At 41.7% G+C, this 25,857-nt stretch overlaps 1 protein-coding gene across 8 annotated transcripts in view; it reads left to right on the top strand.

The window, feature by feature from the left end:
• The window catches only part of NELL1 (neural EGFL like 1), an 859,864-nt gene that overhangs the window by 564,431 nt on the left and 269,576 nt on the right, over nt 1-25,857 (top strand). For all 8 annotated transcript variants that reach the window (XM_061610630.1, XM_061610631.1, XM_061610636.1 and 5 more), the window contains one exon: nt 8,689-8,811. In XM_061610630.1, the coding sequence (XP_061466614.1) occupies nt 8,689-8,811 (123 nt within the window). The remainder of the gene's footprint in view (nt 1-8,688; nt 8,812-25,857) is intronic.

The raw sequence follows: 25,857 nt of genomic DNA, 5'->3' as shown, positions 1-25,857 counted from the left end.
GATAGATGAAGTGGGGTCTGGAAATGCAAATTCAACTTGGGTGCTGACCTTTACTGATCTTTATAAACTAGTGCACCAGCAGAAATCTCAGGGTACAGAGTAATTTAAAATTTTGCCACACAGTATGGAGGAAAGGAGAGATAGGTGCCACTCTATTGCATATTTAAAAGCCTGTACAATGAAGAGCTGAGACCAAAATGATTTCAGATCACTGATGGAAACATCTTTTAATGTGAAAATTTATGGTAGTTTACGTTAGTTTACTTTGGTGAGGGATTTCTACTCTAGATTTCTTTACACATCTAGCAGAATTCCAATAGGAAAACTAAAACAAAACAAAACTGGCAAGTGGTTTTAAAGCTTTATTTCCAACCTGTGATTGATCTTGCATGAGCTGTTTGGACTGGAGAACAGAAAAAAAATACTCATTTGTCTAGAGGCAAAAATTCTACAGATAATTTACGCTGAATTGAATAATGAAATGGCATATTATGGAAATGTAAAAATAAATGTGCTTTTTGTCATCTTTTAAATCTTTCTTTAAATTAGAATACTTCTAGAACAAATCCAGGTACATCTAGCACTGATGTTGCATTTACATTGCTCTTTGTTCGACTGTTTGTCTTTGCTTACAAACAAATGTTATCAGCTCTGACAGTATCACTAATCCCTTTTGGTGAATGGGAGTACTGATTCTAGGCATCCTCTCACTTTGATAGGTTAGCAACTGTAAAAAAATGACAGAACTGACCAATTGTTCAGCAGGAATACCTTTGCACCCAGCAATATGTGTGACAACCCTCTACAGAGCATAAAGATACCCAGATCAGGGTTGCAGTATACAGTATTTTAGTTCATGTATATTATTCAGGCATGTCAAGCCTGCATAGTTCAGTATATTTATTTACATAATTCATATCATGTGGTAGAGATGTCCTAAGGCAGAAGGTTTATGGTATCAATGAAATGTTCCAAACTGGAATAAAAACAAACCCATTCACACGTCTACTGCTTTGTGAAATCTTATATACTTAACAACACCAAACCCAAATATTATATAGCCTTACCTTAGCACACATATTGTACGGAGATGCTGGAAAAACAGAAAGTCAAAGAAAATAGAATTGATTAGAAAGTTATGGGAAAGGTAGAAATAAAAAAATGACAATTATGAAAAACAAAAGGAGGGTATGTGCTAAGCAGCTTGGAACCCATAGTTAACTATATCAAAGAAAAGTTAGGAATTTTAGGGACAGGAGTTGCCTTCATGCTTTTTGTAAGAAATAGACACTATGAGATTATGGTGTTTATAGTAAAACTAAAGAGTTTGTAGTAGTCTCAAATAATTTATTTATTTATTTGTATTATTGTTATCATTTGGAAAATTAGCTTTGTAATTTTCCTGTGAATTCTTTTGTATTATTTTTGTACTTTTTGTGTATATTTTAGGAATAAGAACAGCAACAACAACAATGTATTTTGATGTAAGCATTCCTCCACTGCAAGCTCTTTCTTGTTCATGAATGTAACTAACAGAGCAATCCAACCCCCATTGTGGATCTGTGTGTGTTGGATTAATTGGAGGTGTCCCTCTTCCAGCCCTGCTAACTTCCACCAGGTGATGCCTGCAGAGTGATGCCAGGGTAACTTTGCTAGTACAGAACTCCCCCTTTGCCTGCAAAATGGGCTGCTGGGAGTGCTTCCAACAGGATCCCAAAAGAGGGCTTTCCAAGCTGATGCAATGGTCTGCCTGCTCCCCACCTTCCACTCCACCTGTTGTGCACAGCAGGGCTACAGGTACAATAGTGGCTGTGGCTCTGCTGCTCCTTAAATCCCCAACAGGCAGGGGTGGAGGAGAGAGTTTGAATTGTTCCCCACTTTTGCAGGCTATATTGGCTTGTAGAATTTGGGCTGAGATATTCTGATTTTAGGTTAATTTTGCATTGTTCTTTTGTTATTTTAGAAAATGGTGCTATATATATCATGAAGGGTGGGCTAACAGTTAGATGGACCTTTTGAAAGCATATATGGCTATTTATGCAAATCTGGTAAAAAATTTGAGGGGATAGCAATACTTAGTTATAGAAAATATTTAATGTGTCTTTTCTCCCCACTGGTGTTAATTAGTACTGTTGAAGATAGAAAAATACTACTGTTAAATGGCTTGTTCATACAAGACTTACAGGAGATTTAAGAAGTTAGCAGTGTGATTGTTTTGAGTTTGTTGTCTTTTTGCAGTTTTTTTTTAAAATTGTGTGCCTAATGTCAATGAGAAACCAACAAGAAACAGTTCTGTTTATCACTGGAATAAATACGGTGTCATATTTTAAAAAACAAAACAAAAACCCTCTGCATTTTAAAGTTATGCAGTCAATTGGAATCAAAGAGATTATGTATTATGATTATGTAATATGACGCTTACTCCTGCTGAACAGCACACTAAATATTTGCAATTCTTGGGAAGCGAAGGCAGTCCCACGTTCCATAAAATATCTGTCTAATGTCGCATTACACAAGAGTAATCATTGCCACATCTCCAGTGCCACATTACACATGGATAGACATTGACAAGTACAATAACTCACACATACAAAATATAAATATAAGGGTACTAATACTGTCCCTGACATAAGACTATAAAAATTGATTTAGTTAACTGCTTGAACCATACAGAATGCACATAAGGGAACAGATATGCTATACCCATTTGTTGTTCATACACTGTACTCAATGAAACTCACCCCCTAGTATGTTGAGTTTAGGACTGCAGCCTTAATTATTTTTTTAAAAAAGTTACATCCCTAGAGTACATTGCAAACAATAAAGATACCATTGCCATTTTCAAAATTCGTTTCTACAAATCTCCGATAGCCTGATAGCCATTGTTCCAGTTGTCTTATGACAAATTCCAATGGCTCTGTTGACCTTAAAACCAATCATTAGACATCTAGATCAGGTTTCAGGTTTGTCTAGGAGGGGAGATATACACAACGGCAGCATAAACGTGGCCATTTAACAAGAATGCAATGGCTAGACTGCTGATGGGGGCAGACTGCCAACAGCCTGTGACACCTCTGCTAAAACATCTGCACTGGCTGCACATATCCTTCTGAGCCAGGTTCAAGGCCCTTATGTTGATATACGGAATCCTGAACAATCTGGGCCCAGGATACCTGAAGGATCCCCTAGCCTTTATTTCCCAGCCCAATCACAGATCATCACTGTTAGCTGTCCCCTGTGTTACTGGCCTCAACTAGAAATTGGGTATTTGGTGTTGCAGGTCCCACGCTGTGGAACACTGTTGTAGCAGAGATTCAGCAGGCATTCTTGCTTTTGGCTTTCAAGCATCTCTTGAATACTTTTTTGTTCCAACAGGCATACGCACCTGTTTAAAATATGTGTTTTTAGTAGCCAGTCATTGAAATGTTTGTTTTGTATTGCTTTTCGATGTTTTTATGTTGCTGCACACTACACTGATGATTTGCAAGAGGGCAGTATATAAATTCTTTATAAATAAATAAGATGGCATTTTCCCAGGTTGCATACAGGAAGTGGGGATGTTTATCTGTTTTTCCTCATCTTTCCTATGCATATTCTAGATGCAAATTGTTAACAGTATGATCATGTGCATATCTACTCCGAAGTAAATTCCATTAAGTTCATTGGGGCTTACTCCCAGGAAAGTGTGTGCAGGATTGCAGCCTAACTTAGTTTTGACTTAATGAGAGTTTTGACTGTACTAGGGATAAGGATATTGGAACTGATTTAGAGGTTATTTGTTCAAATAGTTGCTTACAATATTGAGCAACTTCAGATAAGCATAGACACACAAGTCCCAGAAACAACATTACTTGCACTTATATACGGAAGGGAGAATTCCACCTGTTGGTTTTTCCCATTACAGGGTTGCAAGAACACCTGCACTTGGCTGACTTTCTCTTCTCCTAAAGATACAGGATCAGTCTCAGGCCTTGAACCTGGCAACCCTACTTACATATAATGTTGTTGGTCATTTTGTTTTCATTCCTCCATTTTGCAGAGATCCTTTTGGAGCTCTGTACATTTCTGCTCTAAGTTCTTTTTGCACCTTCAGTATATATGTTAGCTGAACATGTGAAGTGAAGAACATCATCATGCTTTATGGTCCTGTATCTGAATCCTTTTTTATTCAACAGAAAATGTAAAAGGGCCTGCAATACATATAAACCTGTATATACATCAGGTCTTCAACACAATTAGAACCTTAAGAACATAAGAACATAAGAAGAGCCTGCTGGATCAGGCCAGTGGCCCATCTAGTCCAGCATCCTCACAGTGGCCAACCAGGTGCCTGGGGGAAGCCCGCAAGCAGGACCCGAGTGCAAGAACACTCTCCCCTCCTGAGGCTTCCGGCAACTGGTTTTCAGAAGCATGCTGCCTCTGACTAGGGTGGCACAGCACAGCCATCATGGCTAGTAGCCATTGATAGCCCTGTCCTCCATGAATTTGTCTAATCTTCTTTTAAAGCCATCCAAGCTGGTGGCCATTACTGCATCTTGTGGGAGCAAATTCCATAGTTTAACTATGCGCTGAGTAAAGAAGTACTTCCTTTTGTCTGTCCTGAATCTTCCAACATTCAGCTTCTTTGAATGTCCACAAGTTCTAGTATTATGAGAGAGGGAGAAGAACTTTTCTCTATCCACTTTCTCAATGCCATGCATAATTTTATACACTTCTATCATGTCTCCTCTGACCCGCCTTTTCTCTAAACTAAAAAGCCCCAAATGCTACAACCTTTCCTCGGAAGGGAGTCGCTCCATCCCCTTGATCATTCTGGTTGCCCTCTTCTGAACCTTTTCCAACTCTAGAATATCCTTTTTGAGATGAGGCGACCAGAACTGTACACAGTATTCCAAATGCGTCCGCACCATAGATTTATACAACGGCATTATGATATCAGCTGTTTTATTTTCAATACCTTTCCTAATTATCGCTAGCATGGAATTTGCCTTTTTCACAGTTGCCGCACACTGGATTGACATTTTCATCGTGCTGTCCACTACAACCCCGAGGTCTCCTGGTCGGTCACCGCCAGTTCAGACCCCATGAGCGTATATGTGAAATTCAGATTTTTTGCTCCAATATGCATAATTTTACACTTGTTGATATTGAATTGCATTTGCCATTTTTCTGCCCATTCACTCAGTTTGGAGAGGTCTTTTGGGAGCTCTTCGCAATCCCTTTTTGTTTTAACAACCCTGAACAATTTAGTGTCATCAGCAAACTTGGCCACTTCACTGCTCACTCCTAATTCTAGGTCATTAATGAACAAGTTGAAAAGTACAGGTCCCAATACCGATCCTTGAGGGACTCCACTTTCTACAGCCCTCCATTGGGAGAAAAACCTTAATCATTTGGAATTCACAGTCATGTTGGCTTGCCTATTTATAAAACAGTACACATGTAGAATACCCTTGTATACCTTCTGCCAAATATAGAGATGATATGTCAGGGTCATTAGATATGATCCTGCTTTCCCCTCTACATGTTTAGCTTTATTATTATTATTATTATTATTATTATTATACCCCATCTTTTGGCCAAAGGCCCTCAAGGTGGCTTACAAAGAAAAATAAACACACGTATAAAAATACATCAATAAAAGCAATACAATTTACAAAAATTAAACTAAATAACAAATGACATTAAGAAAAAAAGGCCAAGAAAGAGTGCTCCTTCCCAGCCAAGAATATTACTGAAAGCTACACACAATTGAATGTGTAACCATTTTCCCATTCTGAGTGGGAATGGGAAACGACCATGACCATGGATACTTCATTAGCCATTCTTGTGTCCAAATTATTTATGAATATACTAATTAGTATAGGTTACAGTTCTTTGAGATATCTCACTGCTTCTCCTTCCAAGCCCCATTAAATGTAATATCTTTCTGTTGGGCAAGATGGATGAGAAGATGAGTAAAATGAAATATATATTCCTTTTGTTGACTTCTACAGCTGCAATTAAACAGAGTGCAGGTCATCAGCTACTTGATAATAATATACTTTGATCCCCTGCACTGCCTTCCATATGAAAAGATCAAAATGCTTTGCATTTATTAATCTGTGGAATACTCCTGCAAGATGTAGTAGAATTAACCAATTTTGCAGGTGTACATCTTTTATTTATAAATGAACCTTTTCAAAATAATCTTGAAAGTTTTTATATGGAAATTTGCTTGCTGTACAGACAATGTGATTATAACTTTGAAATGGGAATCATTTTTTTAAATGTATCCAAAGTTCAGTGTTTTCTAACCTTAACTGTGTGTGAGGGGAGTAGGAAGAATGATGAGGGGTGTGTGTATGTGGTGTTATTGCACATTCAGCCCCTATACCGCTGCACTGAAGAGGCTCCTCTTGTCCTTTTTCTCACTTTAAAGAGCCAAAACCCATTGTGGATTAAGAGACTCGGGCTATGAGCATGCTAGTCGCCTACAGCAAAGTGTTTCCATTGGATACCTGGAGGGGGAACAGGTTGATCTCTTGACCAGTTGCGAAATCTCTTTGAAGTGATTTTTAAAAAAAGGTGATCCCACCAGGTTTTACAGGGAAAGGGGTAGGGTTTGACTAGTGTTATGTGCCCCATTTTCAAAAAAGAGAGATGGAGATGCACTGGAACCGGCAGAACAGTAAGTGTGTCTCTACCCTCAGACAGCCACAAGTGAAGTTTCTATAACTTTTTCTGTATAAAAAAGTTCCTACATTTGACACACACTATAGTGCTGTGGCAGAATCATGCATGTCACTGGTTCTCCAAGTCTTAGCCCTTTAAGGAGGTAAGAGGAGAGTGTGACAACTGCAGCTGTACAATAGCTATATACACTTTGTTGACAGATGACAGATCTTCTTCAAGTTCCTCTTCATAAAGAGATAAAAGAGCTGGTTGGGAAGCAGATGAAGTTCAGTGCTCAGGTGTAAAGTGCTCAGAAACTGCATTGTCTTTATATAGGTTGCTTTGGTACTAAATATTTGAAAATGAATACAGTTGCCATCTCAAAAGACACTCTTCAAAATTTCCTGTATCAATAGAATTATAATAATACGCAGTTGGAAGAGACCCCATTAGACATCTGCTCCAATGCTTTACTGCAAGACTGAAAATCCTTACCTAGATCATCCATGGCAGATGCATCTCCAGCTTCTCTTTAAAAATCTCTACTGATAAAGGATCCATAATTTCTCCCAGCTGCTTGATCCTTAGTCCTTCTGGCGCATTACAAAGGTTGTTCTCTAATATTCAGCTTTTTCTCATGCTGCTGATGCTCAGTTCGATTGTGTCATGTTTTTCTCACAGTGACAAGGGAGAAATGTTCCATCTTCATGACAAGCATTGGATTTATACAGTTTTAAACCTGTTCTACTAGCTTTATTTAATTTTCTTACCCTGAGCTAAGAAAGCCTAGTTCATTCATTATTATCCTTGTACCACGGATATTCCAAAGACTCTGTTGCTATCCTCTGAATCCTTAACATGCTGACAGTACTCGTATAATAAATGGATATTCACATTCCAAATCAACATCAAAGCAATGTGGTGATCTAAAGGAAGTCTTCACTTGTCTGAATAGCAAGCTAGTAATACCTACATATAGCTTGGAGATACCATTGTTCTGCAGATGCACTTTGAAATGGTAGTGGCCTTCATTATATAAATATTAGAGTTGATCAGTATGTGATTTGTGATAAGTTCTGCCCACTTCTCATGGTTCCTTTTCAGCAATGAGCTAAGTAATCAGAACCATATGTAGCAAGAGAAACTGGATAGCAGGGGAAATGGGGAATGTAGGAGAGATTCTCTCAGAAACCCACTTCGTAATTTTCTTTCAGATGTAAACAAAACCATTAATCCCTACACTGTTATTAATAAAGACCAGTGTGTGTTACATGGCTAGAATATTGAGAGAGCTGGTCACCATTCATGGAAATTACCCCCCCTTCCTCTCCCTTCAGAATTAACCTTCCCTGAGTTCAGATGGCTTAAAGCCAACTGGAAAGGTGTCTCCCTATCCTGACACCAGCAGCCTGTCTATGGAAGGTGTAAACTTACTGGGATGATGAAGGCTTAACTTTGGATGGAGCAGGAAGAGAAACTTCCTCCCTTGCCCTCCTATCCTTCCAATTGTATTTGCATTCTTTTTATACACCATTTTATTGATTTTGCCACCTCTAACTGCCTCAGTAGATAAATCTTACCCCACCAGTTTCCACAGCTTTAGATCCCATCCACGATAAAGAGGGGGCAGATATACTGTAAAAAGATGTGTTAGGGCAACAATTCCAGATGGAATCTAATGAGAAACGTACAGCAGATCTAACATCTAAGTTGCATGCTCCTGTGGAGAAAACTCTCAATATTCATCCCAGATAGCATTTTTTGTTCTAATCAATTCTGATTCTATGCTTTTTTACTAGGTAGGTTTTTGCTAGGTAGGTGCATCTAAAATCCATGAGCTGTCTGCTATGAATTATGACCTGAAATGGAAGAGGCCCATGTTAGGCTCCTCCATCCAGTGTTTCTTCTGCTGTGTTCAGCCATTGTAGTAACCAGTCATTAGTTATAACTAGCTTTTCAAATGTCAGATCAGCCAGCTGAAAATTTATTTTCCCTCCCTCCTCTTGCTCACTCTCTTGCATTGTTTTCTTGTAGAGCGTGATGAATGTGACAGCGGACAGCACAACTGTGATGAGAACGCAATCTGTACTAACACAGTCAGGGGACATAGCTGCACCTGCAAACCTGGATATGTGGGGAATGGTACCATCTGCCGAGGTTGGTCTGTTTCTCCAACAACTTGATAAAACAAGTATACACTATTAATATTTCTTGACAGTTGCCTAAGTTCAAACTGCACAAGATGCTAGGCTCTGTTAGGGTTTCACTGTTTGATTTATCATCTGGCAATTATAGCATGCACAGACATTATGAGAACTGATCTTTGCATAATTTACTACTCAGGAAAGGTATTTTGAGGCACTGAAAATATATTTCAGTTTACTGCTCATGTATATGGGTTTTTTGCATCATTTATTGACACTTTTTATTGTTATATAAACTGCATTTTTGAGCTCTACAATATAGTGGGTCCTTAGGCCTAGGTATGTGTGTCTTTTAAACTAGAATAACTGGCTTTTAAACAAGATCCATGTGTTTTTTAAAATGTTACCATAATTATCTTTTATACTAGAGTAAGCTGTCAATAGCCACTGCGTATGAGGAGTGGCAGACAGATATTCTTTTTCTTGATGACGTTTGTGTTATGGTGCATTAATAAACTTGTCTGCATTTGCGGCAGAGGGTTGAAATAAGATATAGACACAGTAAACTGGATTGAACAAAGGGCCACTTTATTAAACTATAAACAAAAGTTTAACCAAGGCAGAGGAAAACCTAGGTGCGGAACTATCTGTAAGCAAGTCTTTGTTTACAGCTCTTGGGTGACCAGCCCCTGCTGGCACAAGTGTAAGCCCTTTTATCTTACCCCTTACCCCAGCCACACCTGTAGGTAAGCAAGGAGGCCTTCCCACATCACAACCCCCCGGGGCCATACAACTACAGGTGGATGAGGTAAGAAGGCCCCAGAAGCAGTCCATATCCTGCCCTCGGGCCGTAAAGCTCTTCCTGGCAGGCCTCCGGAACCACCAATCACCTCCAAAGTTGCCTAAGGGGGCCACCAAGCTGTCCTTACCTATTTCCCTTCCTGCACCTATCTTCCACCAAAAGGGGGACAAATCTCTATTTAGTCCCCCTTTACCCCACTGCCGAGAAGCACCTCTCAGAGACACCTCTGCAGGTCTCCCAAGAAGATGTTGTTCCCTGCGTCTGACAGGTGAGCGCCATCGGCCCTATAAAGCTCAACCCTCTAATGCTGTATGTGGGGGTGCAGAATAGCCAACCCCCCATGCTCAAGAAGAGCCAACCGAATCTGCCAGTTGACCCTCTTTTGTCCCCATCAATCCCAATGGGGTTCCATACACCACGCCAAACCCTGCATGGGAGAATGTCTGACCAAAGCAGATGCACCAAAGGCCAACATTGCCTTATCAACTGCATGTCCTCACATGCCTAAACACTAAGGGCCTTGCCCTTATCAAACCATGGTCATGCCCACCGAGGTGAATGACTGCCACATGCAGAACCATCTGCACAGAAACCTGCTGGAGCAATGTGGGTAGGAGCCCATCCCAGAGCATACTCTGTTGACCCAGCCACTGAACCGTGGCCCTCCATCTGAGGCCCAACTGTGAACCAACGTGAGTTTGTGGCCCCAAGGCCAGCCCATAATATCATGCCATGGCTGCAGAGTAGGCTGCTCACCTGCTCCATCTCCATCCAGCAACCTGCCAAAAACAGAAACAATTTGAACAGCTGCGTCCTGGACCTTCAGGCTCGCCTCAGGGGTGAATGTTTCTTATGCGCCACATAATTCCACCTTCCAATGGCCTGCACCCACGGTTACAAAACCAAAGATAGACTGTACCAGGTAGGCAACTCCACTGCCGTGTAGGCAACTCAAATTCTGGGGGAGCATGTCCCAAACCCCTATTGTATCTGCTCCCAGGCCTTGCGGTGCTAAACTAAAACTTTGTCAGGGGAGATCTCTCCTTATTAACAACAGACAACCAGGCCTAGAGCCTCAGGTATCCAAGAAACACTGTAATGCCCTCACAGGACAGGTATCCATTCTTGGGGCAAGATAAAATGATGATGTGACCCTTGCACCCCTGGTCTGGCTCAAAACTGAACACGGACCATGGGAAGGCTCATAAGGAATAGTCAGATCTGGACCCAGCAACCCACTCCCCCATCCAGAAGGCTAAAAAATTAGTGTGAGGGCCATTGCATGCAATTGCTGAGCTTCGAAGGGTGATGGCCACAAGGCACCCCCCCCTGACTAATAATCCCAGGCGGGTCAGGCGAAAAAGGGGGTATGCAGGTGTTTTCTGGCCCAGCCGGTCAGCACATCACATCCCAAATTCGACCAAATGGTCCTGAAAGCCCCCTGCCTTGGCCTTAAAGGGACAGCCCCGCCAGCTTACCTCATAGGACACTGACATATGGGCTTTAACTCCTACCATCCACGATGAATTCCAGTATGCAATTCACAGGAATAGGCCACACCTCCGCATAGCCCCTGTTGGCCCTGAACTCCTGGGAATCCCTTCCTGCATTCTGATAGCTGGTGAGCATGCTGGGGCAACAGATAGGCTTATGGCCATCTCTGACTCCGCTCCCCAATCTCCCAATGTGCGGTTTGCACAGTACTGCCGATACCCCTCCAACTGATTCGGTGACAGCGTAACAATAACTCTGTTGGACTTGTAGTGCTCCCTCCTGGAATCTGTCCTTCCTCCAAAATGAAACACCATTGAAGCCCCGTAGGAAAGAGGGCCACACAGCCAGGTCAGCACATAAGGCAGCCATAATTCTGAACCTATGGTAAGGCATCATAAATCCATCATAAAATACCCCAAACACCTGGAGGGCAGAAAGGAAACACTTTCCTGCCCCCTGAAAACTCCAGGATCTTGGTCTGCAACAGCCTACAGCCCTGGGCCCAAGAGTCAATCTTGATACCCAGGAAGGTTAACACTGGGGCAGGGTCCTCCATTTTCCCTTCTTCTAAAGGAAACCCCATTTACATAGGCAGGCTATAAACTGTGACATCAGGTGCTAACATGCACCCAAAAATCTGCCCTACCCGTGAACAGGAAATCATACAGATAGTGCCCCACTGCTTCTGAGCCCACTTGTCTCCTGACTGCTCCCTCCCAGAAGGAGCTGAAGCGCTTCATGTGAGAAATAGAGCAGCCCATATGTAATGCTCTGCCACATAGAATTGACCTAAAAGTCAAAACTCTGCCACTCCAATCCACCATGTGGAGCATGTACCAGCAGGAGATGAAAGGCAGATTAGCTGTCACACTTGCCCATAAGGCACCTCTGCCACAGGCATGCACCAGGTTGAATAGGGTGTAGTGCACTGTTCATAGACTATCTGGTATGAAGCCATAACTGACTGACCCCATGGGTATGACAGATGGTAAATTAGGTGGACTTTGCCAGATGCCACTTTGGGCACTGTACCGGGGGGGGCTTCCTGAGACCAGAGGTAGGGGATGATGTGAAGGGGCCAATAACCCTGCCCAACTGTATGCCTTTAGCAATCTTTCTCTGGACCATTGTGACCATGCCTTAGACAGAGTTAAGATTGCGGCCATAAAGGCAAGCCTGGGGCCACATTATAGGATCCGGAAACCAAAAGAAAACATGATAAAAACAAGTCTCCCCCTAAACTGGGCAGTCTGCAAGCAAGGTTCATAGCACCTCAAACTTAACTGAGAAGGGACACTTTCCTTGAGCAGCTTCTGCTGGGGGCTTCTTCTTACCCCTTTGAGGGCCCCTGGCCTCATATCTCACTGTTTCACAAATCATTTATAAGTAAGTACACTTTACCAGTTGCTATTGCATTGCAGCTAACCCAGTTCCCCGAAAGCACAGAGACTGAGTATATGCTGCTGTCACCAATATTGGGGCCCACTGCAGCAGCTTTCTCCTAGTGGGTTTCCAAACACCTATCAGAATAGATGTTTGAAATGCAAATTTTGCATACTATATTGATTTCAAATGAATGATATCATTCCTAGAGCAACAGTCACCAATATGTGCCTCCACTGTAGCAGATTACACCCTGTGGGATTTCATACACAATGCAAAAGTTGCATGCTATACATGATTTCAGGTAAATGATATCAGAAGTCCTAACAAGAAGGTTTTGTTGTTGTTGTAAATCACCAGGAAAGGGTGAAGATCTGTCTGGGCCTTAAAAGGCAGCCTCTGTGTCAATTAGAGTCTAAGATCCTGTCAAAGCAACCTCTGTTTCAATAAGAGTCTAAGAGCCTGTAAAATGAGGATAAGAGCCCGTTAAGTATATCTGGCTTTCCTCTTAATTCCTATCCTCCAATCAAGCCACATTATCAGCTGTTAGACCTTCTGTTCCTTGCAGAAGTTTGCATGCTTTTCTTTAAATATAAAATGCCATATGCTTTGTTTTTTATATGAGACCAAATTCAAATAAATGCATCTTTTGTCTCAGAGTTAACAAGTCATGTGGAATTGACACTTGGAATGGAACAGAATCGCTGTCTCCTAGGTTATGTGCTTTAGACAGTTTCTAGCAAACCCTGTTATCTCTGCACACCATCATTACCCAAATATAAAAGGCCCAAAAGACTCACCAGGCCCCACAAAAAGGCCACAATGTAATATAATAATAATAATAATAATAGAATTAATTACCTCAACCTAATATATGCCTGAGCCTAGCAGGAAGTCATAAGCCTAACCAAAGAGCTCTGCACCCCACAATGCAGCCCCCGTGTAATAAAATAATAGGAAAAGTACCTTAAACCTCATATAGGCCTGGGTCTAGCAAGAGGCTGCAAGCCTAACCAAAGAGCTCTGCACGATGGCAAATAAAGGCTGCCAGGGCTTAACCCACATCCCTCCCCGTCCTGTGCACCCTACCTAGGCTGAACTCCTGCCCAGCCTTGGCAACCAAAAGGGGAGAAATAGGGCCTGTGTTGAAAGGCTTGAAAGGCCTGTGCAGTCTCCCCTCCTATAATCTGTCCCGAGCATGGGGGGTGGGGTTCTTAAAGGCCCAAAACCTATCCCAGGTGCATGGGGGGGAAGGGAATTGAAAGGCCCAAAGGGGAGCACAATCCCTTCCCTTACATTCCCTTAATACACTGGGCCACTGCCCACTCATCTAATGGCATCTGGGACTTCAACCCCAGGCTGCAAATGTGCACCGCCCACCTAGGCTTCACTCAGGTGGGCAGAGCAGGACTTCTGAGATACTACTGCCACTAGACTACATACAGTAATGTGGTAGTTTATGGGGGGTTATTAAATAAAGATGAGACTCTTCAAAGGAGATGGCACCACTTATTGGACCAGTAGCTGGGTAATTACTGAATTGTGGGATTTCCTCTTTCACTTACTATTATTAGAAAAACTACATCCAGAAAGAACTCTTAGGCTATGGCCCTATACTTACTTCCCTTCCTTAATCAATGGGACTTACTTCTGAGTAAGGATTGCACTACTAAATACTTTAGGTGGTCCCAATTGTCTGGCATTGTAAAGCATTGCAAATGATTGCTTCTTGAAAATTTCTTTTGCTTTCATGTGAGCCATTTAGGACAGATCACACAAGATTCTAGGTGGAAAAGTTTATCTAGAAGTAGGTATAGGGGAGAAATTCAATCCAATTTACATTTATATCGATCAAACTTGCACTTTCTGAAACAATATGAGAACTAAAACACAGCCATGCTTCAAAATTTGCACTTATCCAAATTTTGCAATGCAGTTCACCAACCAAGCAATGTTTACAAAAATACATATATTAGGGGAAAGTGTGAATAAAAATGGTTTCCAAAAATGTGTACATTAGACAAAACTGCATGCAATCCAAATTGCTGGAGACTGGCAGGAACGGAGCCAGTGGAAAAAGGGGCTGCCACATCCAGCTGCCTCTTGGAGAGCAGGATGCTATCTGCACTGACAGGGCACAAAGGGAGAAAACAAAAAACATGCCACCCCTTTTCTTGGCATACTGGGTTCCCCCTCAGCCCCTACTCTGATGCGCCCCCTGAACACCCCTTTTGCAGACCTGCCACCAGCCTCCACTAGCTCCCCTTATGCTGGGCTGGGCTTCCCTGGCTCAGCTGAAGGTTCACCATATCCAACTCTCCTCAGCCTGGCATAAACAGCAATTGGATTGCACCCTAAAATGCTGAAGAATGTTCATGATGATTTAAAAAAAAAATAGCAAATTTCTGCAGAAATGTGGAACATTGAATTTAAGATTGAAAAATGAGAAATGGAGAAAACTGAAACTGATAGATCTTTCTATCCCTACTTACTGGTTAGAAACTGCCTGTAGTTGTTTTTTTTTTCAAGCCAAAACCTTGATTGGGTAGAAACATTTAGGCATGTACAGAAATTTGTTCATACACTACTGAATGTAGTAACAGCTGAAGACAACATAAACATCAACCTCTCTTGAAATGAAACTAGATTTTTCACAACAAAAGCTGCTTTCAGGTGTTTATCTCAGCATGCAAAAAGTAAAATCAGGTAGTGGGGCAGGGGTGTGTGCATGCAAGCTCTGCCGCCGGTATCCCCAGGCATGTGGGATGGTCTTCAGATCTTTGCACAATTTGCGTGAAGGTTTGAAGAGAATTTTAAAGTGAATTTGATTGAACATGCTTAGAAACTGTCTGCAGTTGGAAATCTGGACAAGACAGGGTTTCTGCTAATGAGGACATGTCCTCTGTTCTCTGATTTACTAGTTGTGTGTTAATATGAACTGCCAAATAGAGCTTTTGCTGTGATCCTTTGTACAAAACCTAGTTTCATTTCAAGAGAGGTTGTTATAGATACGTCTATGCTGTCTTCAAATATTACCACATTTAGTAGGTAAAATATTAAGGAAAATAATAATTCCAGCTCCATCATTAGTGGTTACAAATTTGTGTGACACAATCAGAGTCAAATTGTATACTATGCTGAGATTGTCTTTTAACTGAAAGAGTTGAAATTGTTCCTGCCATTTGCTCATGGCTGCAGTCATTAAAACATAATTTCTTTCAATGGATTTTAGCCCTAACTGTGGCTCAAGTTAGCCATGGCCAAGTACCATTGAAAACAGTGACAATTCAGTTAACTTGGCTGGAATGGAATCTAGCTAGTTTATGTATCATTATGTATTTTCATGTTCTTAGATAATATTTAGATATTATTCCTATGAGAAATAATATGATATAAAATTACAAACATAGCAAATACATGAATATACAGTTTACCTACAGAAGTATAGAAATGCATGACTGAGTTGTAACCCCCCAATCCACCCTGTTTAAATGGGAACTTTTATTAAGTGAATGAACATAACCTATTTTAGGGAACAATCTTGACAGAGTTAAACACTTGCAGCACTATCCTATACATATATACATGGAAGTAAGTTGCATTGAGTTCAGTCGGGTTATCCTTAAATAAGTGTGTATAGGATTGTGCCTCCATGTATTTCAGAGGGAAAGATGTAAGCACATTTTAGGACTTTAAAGTGCTCAACATTAGCTGTGTTATATCCCTAGGTAGTAGTAATAATGCTGTGATTAAATAAAAAAGATAAAGCTGAAAATAAAACCATTTCAGAAAACTGAACAGTAACAAGCCATATGATTTCCCCAGTGAAAATAACAAATGAATGTACAAAGGATTTTGTGTAGTTTGTCATAAATACTGCACACTAAAGCCTTTCACAGTGTGATTAAGGAAAAGATGCTGTCAGGCTGAACTTATAAATTAGCAGTAAGGAGAATGGTATTATACAGCGACAAGAGTGTCTTTATACTATAGTGAGCATGGATTTTTCACATTCCGCTTGTTGAATTGAAAATACCCCCCATGCCATTCTGATGCTTCCCATAAGCTAGGGTTGCCAGGCTCCGGGCCTGAGAATGATTCTGTATCTTTAAGAGAAGAGAAAATTCAGCCAAGTGCAGGTTTTCTTGCAACATTGTTGGGAAAAACCACAAGGTGAAATTCTCCCTTTCCCCTGCACAACTTTTAAAGATACAGAGGCTGGGCCTGGCAACCAAGAGGTCTTCTGTATCTTTAAACGTTGTGCAGGAGAAAGGGAGAATTTCACCTTGTGGTTTTTCCCATTACAGTGTTGCAAGAAAACCTACACTTGGCTGAATTTTCTCTTCTCTTAAAGATACAGAATCATGCTTAGATCGTGAGCCTGGCAACCATACCATAAGCTCATTTCAAAACAAAACCTTACTAAACTTATAGTCCTGAACTCAGAAATGCTTGCTTAACAACCCTCTAAATTTTCATGGCGATATAGAAAACAGTCAGAGAGAATTGAGTTCAAAGTTAGTGAAGGGTGCTGAGAGTTGCTAGGAGATACCCTGTTCCCCTCACAGACCTTCAATTAGAGTGGGTGTTAAACCATTCTGGCCACTGGCACTCTGTCAGTGGAATAGAAGTCTCCTCTCAGCACCATTCACATACTATACTTCCCAGGATTCTTTGGGGGAAGGCATATCTGTCTCAAGTGAAATCAAAGTGGCCCCTTGATTAGGCAAGCCAAGCAGCTGTGAGTCTGGCTTTTAGAACACTGACAGTAGGTTCTTACTGAGCATGCCCAACACTATCATTCAGTTCAATGTAAAATTTCTTAAATTAATTACAAATCAGCCAGGGATTTTTTAAACTTTTAAACTGCAGAAGATGAAGGTATGGGGCAAAGTCATTAATAGGATTGCAGGTACTCTGTGAACATGGCTGATTTTTAATGAATTTCAACAGATTATGAGAACTCTGACAGAAAAAAGCCCAAAAGGGCTCTGAGTTTTCTCTCTCTCTCTTTTTAGACTTTGAACTCTCAATTCTCTCTGTTTTATGTATCACCATGAAAATTTAGAGTGTTGTTAAGCAAGCGTGGTGTGGATGTGGCCAGGGACAGTTTTGGTTTAAATTTGGGTGGGAGGCTACATGTGCCTGCTGTAGAATAAAAAGGTGGGGGAAATGCTGAAAAGCAGTGATACCGTACACAATGTTTTCCCTTTGGAAATGAAAGGGGCTTCCCTTCTGCCCAGTGCCCACCCACCCAATCTCCTCCCCTCCCCCTCCCCTCCCTGCCCCTCTCACGGGTCAGTGTTGGACTATGACCTGGGAGACCAAGGTTCAAATCCCCACACAGCCCTGAAGCTCACTGGGTGACCTTGGGCCAGTCACTGCCTCTCAGCCTCAGAGGAAGGCAATGGTAAAACCACCTCTGAATACTGTTTACCATGAAAACCCTATTCATAGGGTCGCCATAAGTCAGGATCAACTTGAAGGCAGTCCATTTCCATTTTCAAACATGATTGCACAGAAATAAATCTCATTGATCTCAAAAGTATGCAAATGATCAAACCCACCCTCCCTTCTCCCTCTTATTTCCCCTCCTGCCCCTCCCCTCCCCCTTCCTTTGTTCTGCCCTCTCTATCCCCATCCCCTTCCAATCCCCTACTTCCCCTTCCCCCTCCCCTTCCTCCTCCCCATGGACAGTTTTACATATCTTAAGCATGATTGGAAAGGAGTAAATACCATTGAACTCTATAAGCATGCAAATAATCAAACCTGCCCTCCCTTCCCCCTTCCTTTGCCCCCTCCAATGCACTCCTTCCCCCTCCCCATGTCAGTTTTACCTATCCTAACCATGATTGCATAGGAGTAAATACCATTGCACTTAATAAGCATGCAAATGATCAGACCTGCCTTTTCCCTCTCCTTTCCCTTCCTCCTCCCCTCCCCTTTTTCTTCCTCCTCGTCCCCTGCCCACTCCAGCCCTCCCTCCCCCCAGTCAGTTTTACCTATCCTAAGCATGATTGCACGGGAGTAAATCCTACTGAACTCAATAAGCATGCAAATGATCAAACCTTCTTCTCCCCTCCTGCCTGCTCCCATCTCCCTCCTTCCCTCTGCCCTTCCCCCCCTTCCTCCTTCTCCCCTCCCCATCCCCTGTGGTCAGTTTCACCTATCCTAAGCAAGACTGCAGAGGAGTAAACTCAATAAGCATGCATGTGATCAATTCATTCTCAGCAAACTTGCACAGAATCCCATTTCTTACTTCCTGGATTAAAAAGCAGAGAAATTCACTAATAGGCAAAAATACCCCTTGCGGTTTAAGAATGTACTTATAGCCCACAGATATTTCTATCTCAGATATTATACTGCCCTACAAATTTGTCAAAATGCAAACACAATTTGGGTTTGTCTTTCACAGTCCAATCCACTTCCTGTGTAGCTTGGAAGAATTTGGTAACGTGCCTCTGAGCATATGGGGAGCAGAACTTGGAAAAGTTACTTTTTTGAACTACAACTCCCATCAGCCCAATCCAGTGGCCATGCTGGCTGGTGCTGATGAGAGTTTTAGTTTAAAAAAGTAACTTTTCCAAGCTGTGATGGGGAGTGGTGGCAACACCTGAAATTAGCCCAAATAACAGAAAGAAGACATGTGCCGTGCTGATCTTGTTTTAGCAAGGAGAAAGCAACATTATTAAGACAGTTGATATAGTTCAGATATAGTTTAGTGAAGTTTCCTATAGGAAATCATTTTCTTTTGTTTCTATTTTTGTGAATATGTGAAAATTTTCACTAAAAAACCTCCAAAAATAATTGTGGAGTGATGACACTGACTGTTCTGCAGAATGGCCTTCAGTGGACATCAGGGGTGTCTCAGTTTGCACAAATTAAACCAGTGGGAGGTGAAATATATTCTAGCAAAATGCTAGGTGTGCTCTATGTTTTTAATTGATCATGCCCACCTTGCCTTAAATGAAGTGGGTTAAACATAGCAGGATGAAAACATGCATCCTCTTTTTTCCAACAGCTAGAGTCATTGCTGAAGTAGCAACATATTGTAATCAGTCTGATTTTACATCAAACTGTAGTTTCAGATTCCACTGTTAATGCACCCAAAATAGAAATAGAGCATAACCTCCAATTTGAAACACAAAAGGCTGTCTTCACCATCATATGACATTGACCAGTAAAAAGGCTTTGACATTAATTTGACACAGATTTCCAGGATGAATAATGAGGGAAATAAAATTTTCTAGATTATATTCTCTGTAGAAACATTAGTAACACAGGAAAGAAGCAAAGTAAGAAGAACACTAAAATACAAAAATATAGTTCTCCATCTTTGGGGATGGCAGGTGTTGCCACCACTCACCATATGCTCAGAGGCACATTACCAAATTCTTCCAAGCTACACAGGAAGTGGATTGGACTGTGAAAGACCAACCCAAATTGTGTTTGCATTTTGACAAATTTGTAGGGCATTACAATATCTCAGGGGAGGTCAGGTCTCCTACTCCCCTGGTGCATTCACTATAGCTGCCCAATTTCACTGCTTTTTAAAGTTGGATAGAAATATCTGTTGGCTATAGGTACGTTCTTAAACTGCAAGGTTTTCTGCCTATTATTTAATAGAACTGTGTTTTATAAACAAACACATGTGCTCAAAAGACTCAATTGTTATAAAAATAGCAGAATGTGTAAGGGAAAAATCATTTCATAATCACATCAAAAGGAAACAAATTTTCAAGGCTGCTGGGAAGGTTACTGATAAGTTATACCTGGTAGAGATGAAAGGTGCTGCTACTTCTTGGGGCCTTTTCTGATATTTATCTTGTCCATCAAGATGTTGACTTGATGCTTCAATCCTTGTCCCCAACTGAAATGAAACATTAGGACATACAACTACACTTCCTCACATTCATCCCTTCTTACCTTTCTTCCCTTCACTTTTTTGTTTCTCTCCTGTCTAAGGAATTCCGAGTTTACACCCCCAGTCCCAGTATCAGATGTGTCTGCGAGATATATATTTATTTATTACATTTGTACCCTGCCTTTCTTTTCATGATTGAAACCCAAGGCAGCTTACATATGGTTCCCATGTGGTCTCCCATCCACGCACTGACCTGATCCTACTCAGCTTCAGCAGAGAGCTAGCCTTATGTGCCTTCAGACCATAGTCTGGGACTGGGACCATAGCCTATTCTCAGCAGTGGGGAAAAGAGGGACTAAATTCAGATTTGCCCCTCTTTGGTAGCAGGGAGATGTGGGAAGGTCACCACTGTGAAACTCTTAGGTCTTTGAGGGTGATGAGCAGCTCCAAGGCCAAAGGTCAGAATTACAGGACTTGGGGTGCAGAATACAGACTGCATTTGGGGCCAGCTTGCCTCATCTGCCTGGAGCTATAGGGTCCTGATGATGCAGGTGGGCCTCCCTACTCATCTTTATGATGTGGCTTGGGAAAGGGTAGGCTTTGCACTTCTCCTCGGCAGGGTTTGGTTGCCTGAATAGCTGCAGGTGTTGCCTGATACATATAGTTAGTTCCAGCACTCAGTCTTGTATCTGCAGGTTTTTGATTAATCTTAATAAAAATATCCCATATTTCAACCCAGTTGTATGTGTCCACATGTTTATTTCAGCTCTCAGCTGCAGTAAAGTAGACATGATACAGGAGATTCATGATTAGGATCTTCTGCTTGCTGCTTTTTTTAAAATCAGTCTTCTACAATTGCACTGAAGATCGTGGAGGTGACACGGGGAAGGGAGTTAACTGTTTCTCCCTGAAGCATTTCCACCAGGGTGGAAGAGATTCTCTGTTGAATGTTTTATTAGTTGCATGGTGGGAGGGGGAGAAGGAGACATACAGGTACATCTGTGCAACCTGTATATTTCTCCCCATGGAGTTAATAGCAGCTTTGGGGGGTTAGTTTAGATCAGAGAAACAGCTTGGATAGAAAGGAGGAAGTGCTTCCTCCCTAAGCAGCTACATGGGAGTGATTTTTTAAAAAAGAAAGTAAAAGTGGAATACCCTGATTATGTCATGGCTCACTTTTATTTCAAGCATTGCAGGAAAATTGTCATAATGCACAGGAAGCCCTGATGATTGTAGGATGCATGTTGATGTTGCTGTAACTTCTGATAACACCGGTATGGAAAGTAGATAAAATATGCCAGTTGACACAAGGAGATACATTTATTTCTCCCGTTCCCCTCCAAGTCCCCTTTCCTTGTTTCATGTTACTTGAATTGTGAGCCTGTGGACAATGACCTGTTCAATGTAGTTTTGTACAGCCACTGATATTTTTTAATAACAATAAAAAATTGTTGTCAGATTTTCCAGTATGGAAACTGCTCCAAATCTAATAACAGGACAGTTGAAACTAGCATGCTAGTATAATTCAGTCCCTTGTGTCAAATCAACATGTTCAACAAGAAGTCACAAATAAGCTGTTAGGAGAGAAGTACACAGATTTGGACTTCTTCCCATGTGACCTTAGACTAGGGACAGGGAACTGAGGCCAAATGCAGCCCTTCAGCCCTCAGGCTTCTCCCCAGGCCACAGCATCTTGTTGACCCTGCCTCACAGCATCCTTGAGTGCTTTTGGTTGGCTGGATTGTATCCTTGAACTGTGATAGTACCTCTTGTTTGCCTGGATGAGGATAGAGAGATTGTGTTGGGGACTTCTGGAACCTCTGATTTTTTAATAGCTGGAATGCAGCCTACTATACAACATTTAGGGTCTCATCTGTTGCTCTGCCAACTATTGCCTCTGGCCCCATTTACCACTGTTGTGTGACTCCCAGATTGCCCATGGTGGAATGCATCCCTTAGCAATAGGGGGATCTGAAATGCAGTAACCTCAAATATAGCCTTACCACCCCAGTGCTGTGGACAGGACACCCTTTGATGCAGGCCCAAGCTACTATCACAGTTGTGTGCAAACTTACACCTTGTCCTGTTATACCTTCCTTAATTCAATTCCTAACATACCCACTTAAAGGGCTAATCCCGGGCACACCCTTAGATGATCTAAGACTTCAGAGTTTGGGCTTATATGGGAGCCTACCAGTTTCAACCATGGTTCACCATTCATGAGAACCCACTCTGTAGAATGCTCTATGACAAACAGCCTCATTATAAGCAACAGTAGCAAGATCACAGCCCAGGGTCCTGGTCTTAAGTACTGCTTGCTTCCAAAGCTCCTTCAAGCTGCTTGCAGAGGCCACTTCTGTGCTCCCTTTTTTGGGTCCAAGACCACTTTGCCCCGCTGTTGACACTGCTCCCTTTGATACCCTTGACTGAGTTGTTAGCTCTTCTTCAGTGAGGATCAGTCCTTCCTCAGTGACAGATCTGAGGTCTGAATTCCATTTTATAACCCAGGTGCACCACAAAGCTTGCTCCTCAGAAGGTGAGCAAGGCCACTGATTTGCTCCCAGGGTGGCACCAGCCCAGGATGCAATGTGACAGCACCATCCAGTCATGGAGTGAGTCATAAAATGGCCTGTCACAAATGGCAGCGAACCAAGACTTATTTCATGATGTCTCAAATATATGCTTGTACTAAAAGAGACTGCAAGAATGGAATATACATACATATATATATAATTTTAAACTAGGGCTGTGCATTGGATTTGGCCGAGGCTCGAGCCAAATTGGGCCCACTCTGATGTTTTCGGGCCTTGGTTCTGACAGCCACAGTTCGCTAAGGGTCATAAAATAAAATAAATAAATTTGATGATCCAAAGTGACCCCAGGTTGTCAGGGGGTGGGGCATCAGGCAGAAAGAAGAGGCATTTGCAGCACTCCTTCCTGCCTAATGAGCAGAGGCAGTGATCCTCCAGAGGTGCAGGTGCTATTTCCTAGAACAGCTTCTCCCAGGATCACTCCCTCGTATGTGAGCCATTTGCAAAACAGCATCATGAAGGATAAACTGACCCCACTGTCAGGAGGCAGGGAAGGGAATGCAATGTCTCCTTCCCCCCTCCCCAACATATGTATAATTGGGAAGTTACCCTAATTAAACATAAGCCTAGCCCCCTCCCAACTCATCTGGAAGTGGCTCTGAGCCAGGGTGGGTGGTCCCTGGCTGACCCAGGATAGGTTGCCCTGATGTGCCCCCTTTGGCATTTGAGCCACAGGGCAGATAAGAGGGCCTGTACACAGTCCTACTTTAAACATTTTCCTATTCAAAATTTAGCTAGTTGTCTTATTCATTGTTAGGAAGGTATTGTTATACTTGATGGATTTTGTTTTCTTACTATAGCAAGGCTACATTGATTTTTATTTTGCTAAGCTTGCTTCTTGTCCTAAAGATATCTCCAGCATAGTGACCTTGGTTGATCATGTGTTATGCTGGTATCAAGTTATAATCTGGAGATGTGGAAACAACAATGTATCTGGTATATAATTTGTGTGGATTTGTCGACTTTATGACGTCTTTATGAACACATTCTCTTGAAATGTATCTGTGTAGCTCATAGCTTCTATTGAAACTTGTAATTCCACTTCATATCAAACTTACTTGGATTTATAACCTCTTATGACAGAGTCCCAACATTATGACAATAGGCAGTATGCTATATCTTTTACAGCAGGAGTTGTCCTATGTTTTTTGCTTTGGTTGGTGAGACAGCTGCGGCCGTTTCTGGACCGGGATAGCCTGACCACTGTTGCCCATGCACTGGTAACCTCTAGGCTGGATTACTGTAATGCGCTCTATGTGGGGCTGCTGTTGAGGTTGGTCAGGAAGCTGCAGCTGGTGCAAAATGCAGCAGCGAGACTGCTCACTGGAGCAGGGTATCGCCAACATGCCACCCCACTGCTGAAAGAATTGCACTGGCTGCCCATTTGCTATTGGGCCAAGTTCAAGGTTCTAGTTTTGGCTTACAAACCCCTATACAGCTCGGGACCAGGATACCTGAAAGACAGTCTTACCCCTTATATGCCCAGTCGATCACTGCGCTCTGCAGGTGATACCATCTTATCAGGAGGTTCGTTCTGCACAATATAGGAAACGGACCTTTAGTGTGGTGTCACCTACCCTGTGGAATTCTCTCCCTTGAATATTAGGCAGGCGCCATCTCTGTTATCTTTTTGGCGCCTTTTGAAGACTTTCCTCTTTCAACAAGCCTTTTTAGTTGAGACCTATCCCAGTCTGCATCTGTGTCAGAATTGTTTAATAATGTTTTTAATAACGTTTTTAACCCTTTTTAAGGTTGTTTTTCTTAAATGTTTTTAATGCTGTTTTTTCAATGTATGTTAAGATCTGTTTTTATGCTGTTTTAAATTTTTTTAGTGCTTTGTTTGCCGCCCTGGGCTCCTGCTGGGAGGAAGGGCGGAATACAAAATAAATAAATAAATAAATAAATAAGGTTCTAGTTTTGGTGTACAAAGTCCTGTACAGCTTTGGACCAGGATACTTGAAAGATTGTCTTACCCCTTATATACCCAGTCGATCACTGCACTCTGCAGGTGAGGGCCTCCTGCAGATACCGTCTTATCAGGACATCCATTTCGTACAACATAGAAAGCAGACCTTTAGAGTTGTGGCACCTACCTTTGGAACTCCCTCAAATATTAGACAGGCAGCATCTCTGTTATCTTTTTGGTGCCAACTGAAGACTTTCCCCCTTCAACAAGCATTTTAAGTAGAGACCTTATCCCAGTCTGCATTTGTGTTGGACTTGCTTTTTAAGATGTGTTTAAAGCTTTTTTTTTTTTTAAACAGTGTTTTAAAAGATGTTTTATTTTAATATTTTTTAAAGGTGTTTTGTTTTAATATATTTTAAAGTCTGTTTTTAAGATGTTTTAGAGTGTTTTTCGTGTTTGGTTTGCCACCCTGGGCTTCTGGGAGGAAGAGCAGGATATAAATTTAAATAAGTAAATATGGACACTGCAACCTACTCAGCGACTAGATAAAAAACACCATTTAGCAACAAAATTACAGGTATGAGTCCCTGATCCCAAAATATGTGACAATAATGTTCCATGCTCTGAAGTCTCTGGAAGCTTCTGATTGCATCTTCACCTGAATGTTCACCTTTTTGAGGTGCCTTTAGCAGTGTAATTCCCATTCCATTTGTCTGCAGCCAGGTTCAATGCAATGCTGGGAACAGCTTCTACTCACACTTATTGGAATTGTGTATGTACCCTCTTTTCTTTAGTTTATTTTTTTACAAGTTTTATATACCACTTAATCATCAAAATCTCCTAAGCAGTTTACATTCTTTTACCTTTTTTAACATGATAACAAGAATATGTGTATTTGCCACTTTATGCACAGAATTATGCTGGTGTTACTTCTTCTGGTTTTAAGAGGTAATGCACAAGCCTATCTAAGTGCAGGACAAGGATCATTACGTTTATTTTTACTACTCATAATAATACTC

Source organism: Rhineura floridana, chromosome 2 (genome assembly GCF_030035675.1).
Source record: "Rhineura floridana isolate rRhiFlo1 chromosome 2, rRhiFlo1.hap2, whole genome shotgun sequence".
In the NCBI taxonomy this organism is placed as follows: Eukaryota; Metazoa; Chordata; class Lepidosauria; order Squamata; family Rhineuridae; genus Rhineura; species Rhineura floridana.
The sequence above is the reverse complement of the archived record's forward strand: the minus strand, read 5'-3'. Positions and strand labels throughout refer to the sequence as shown.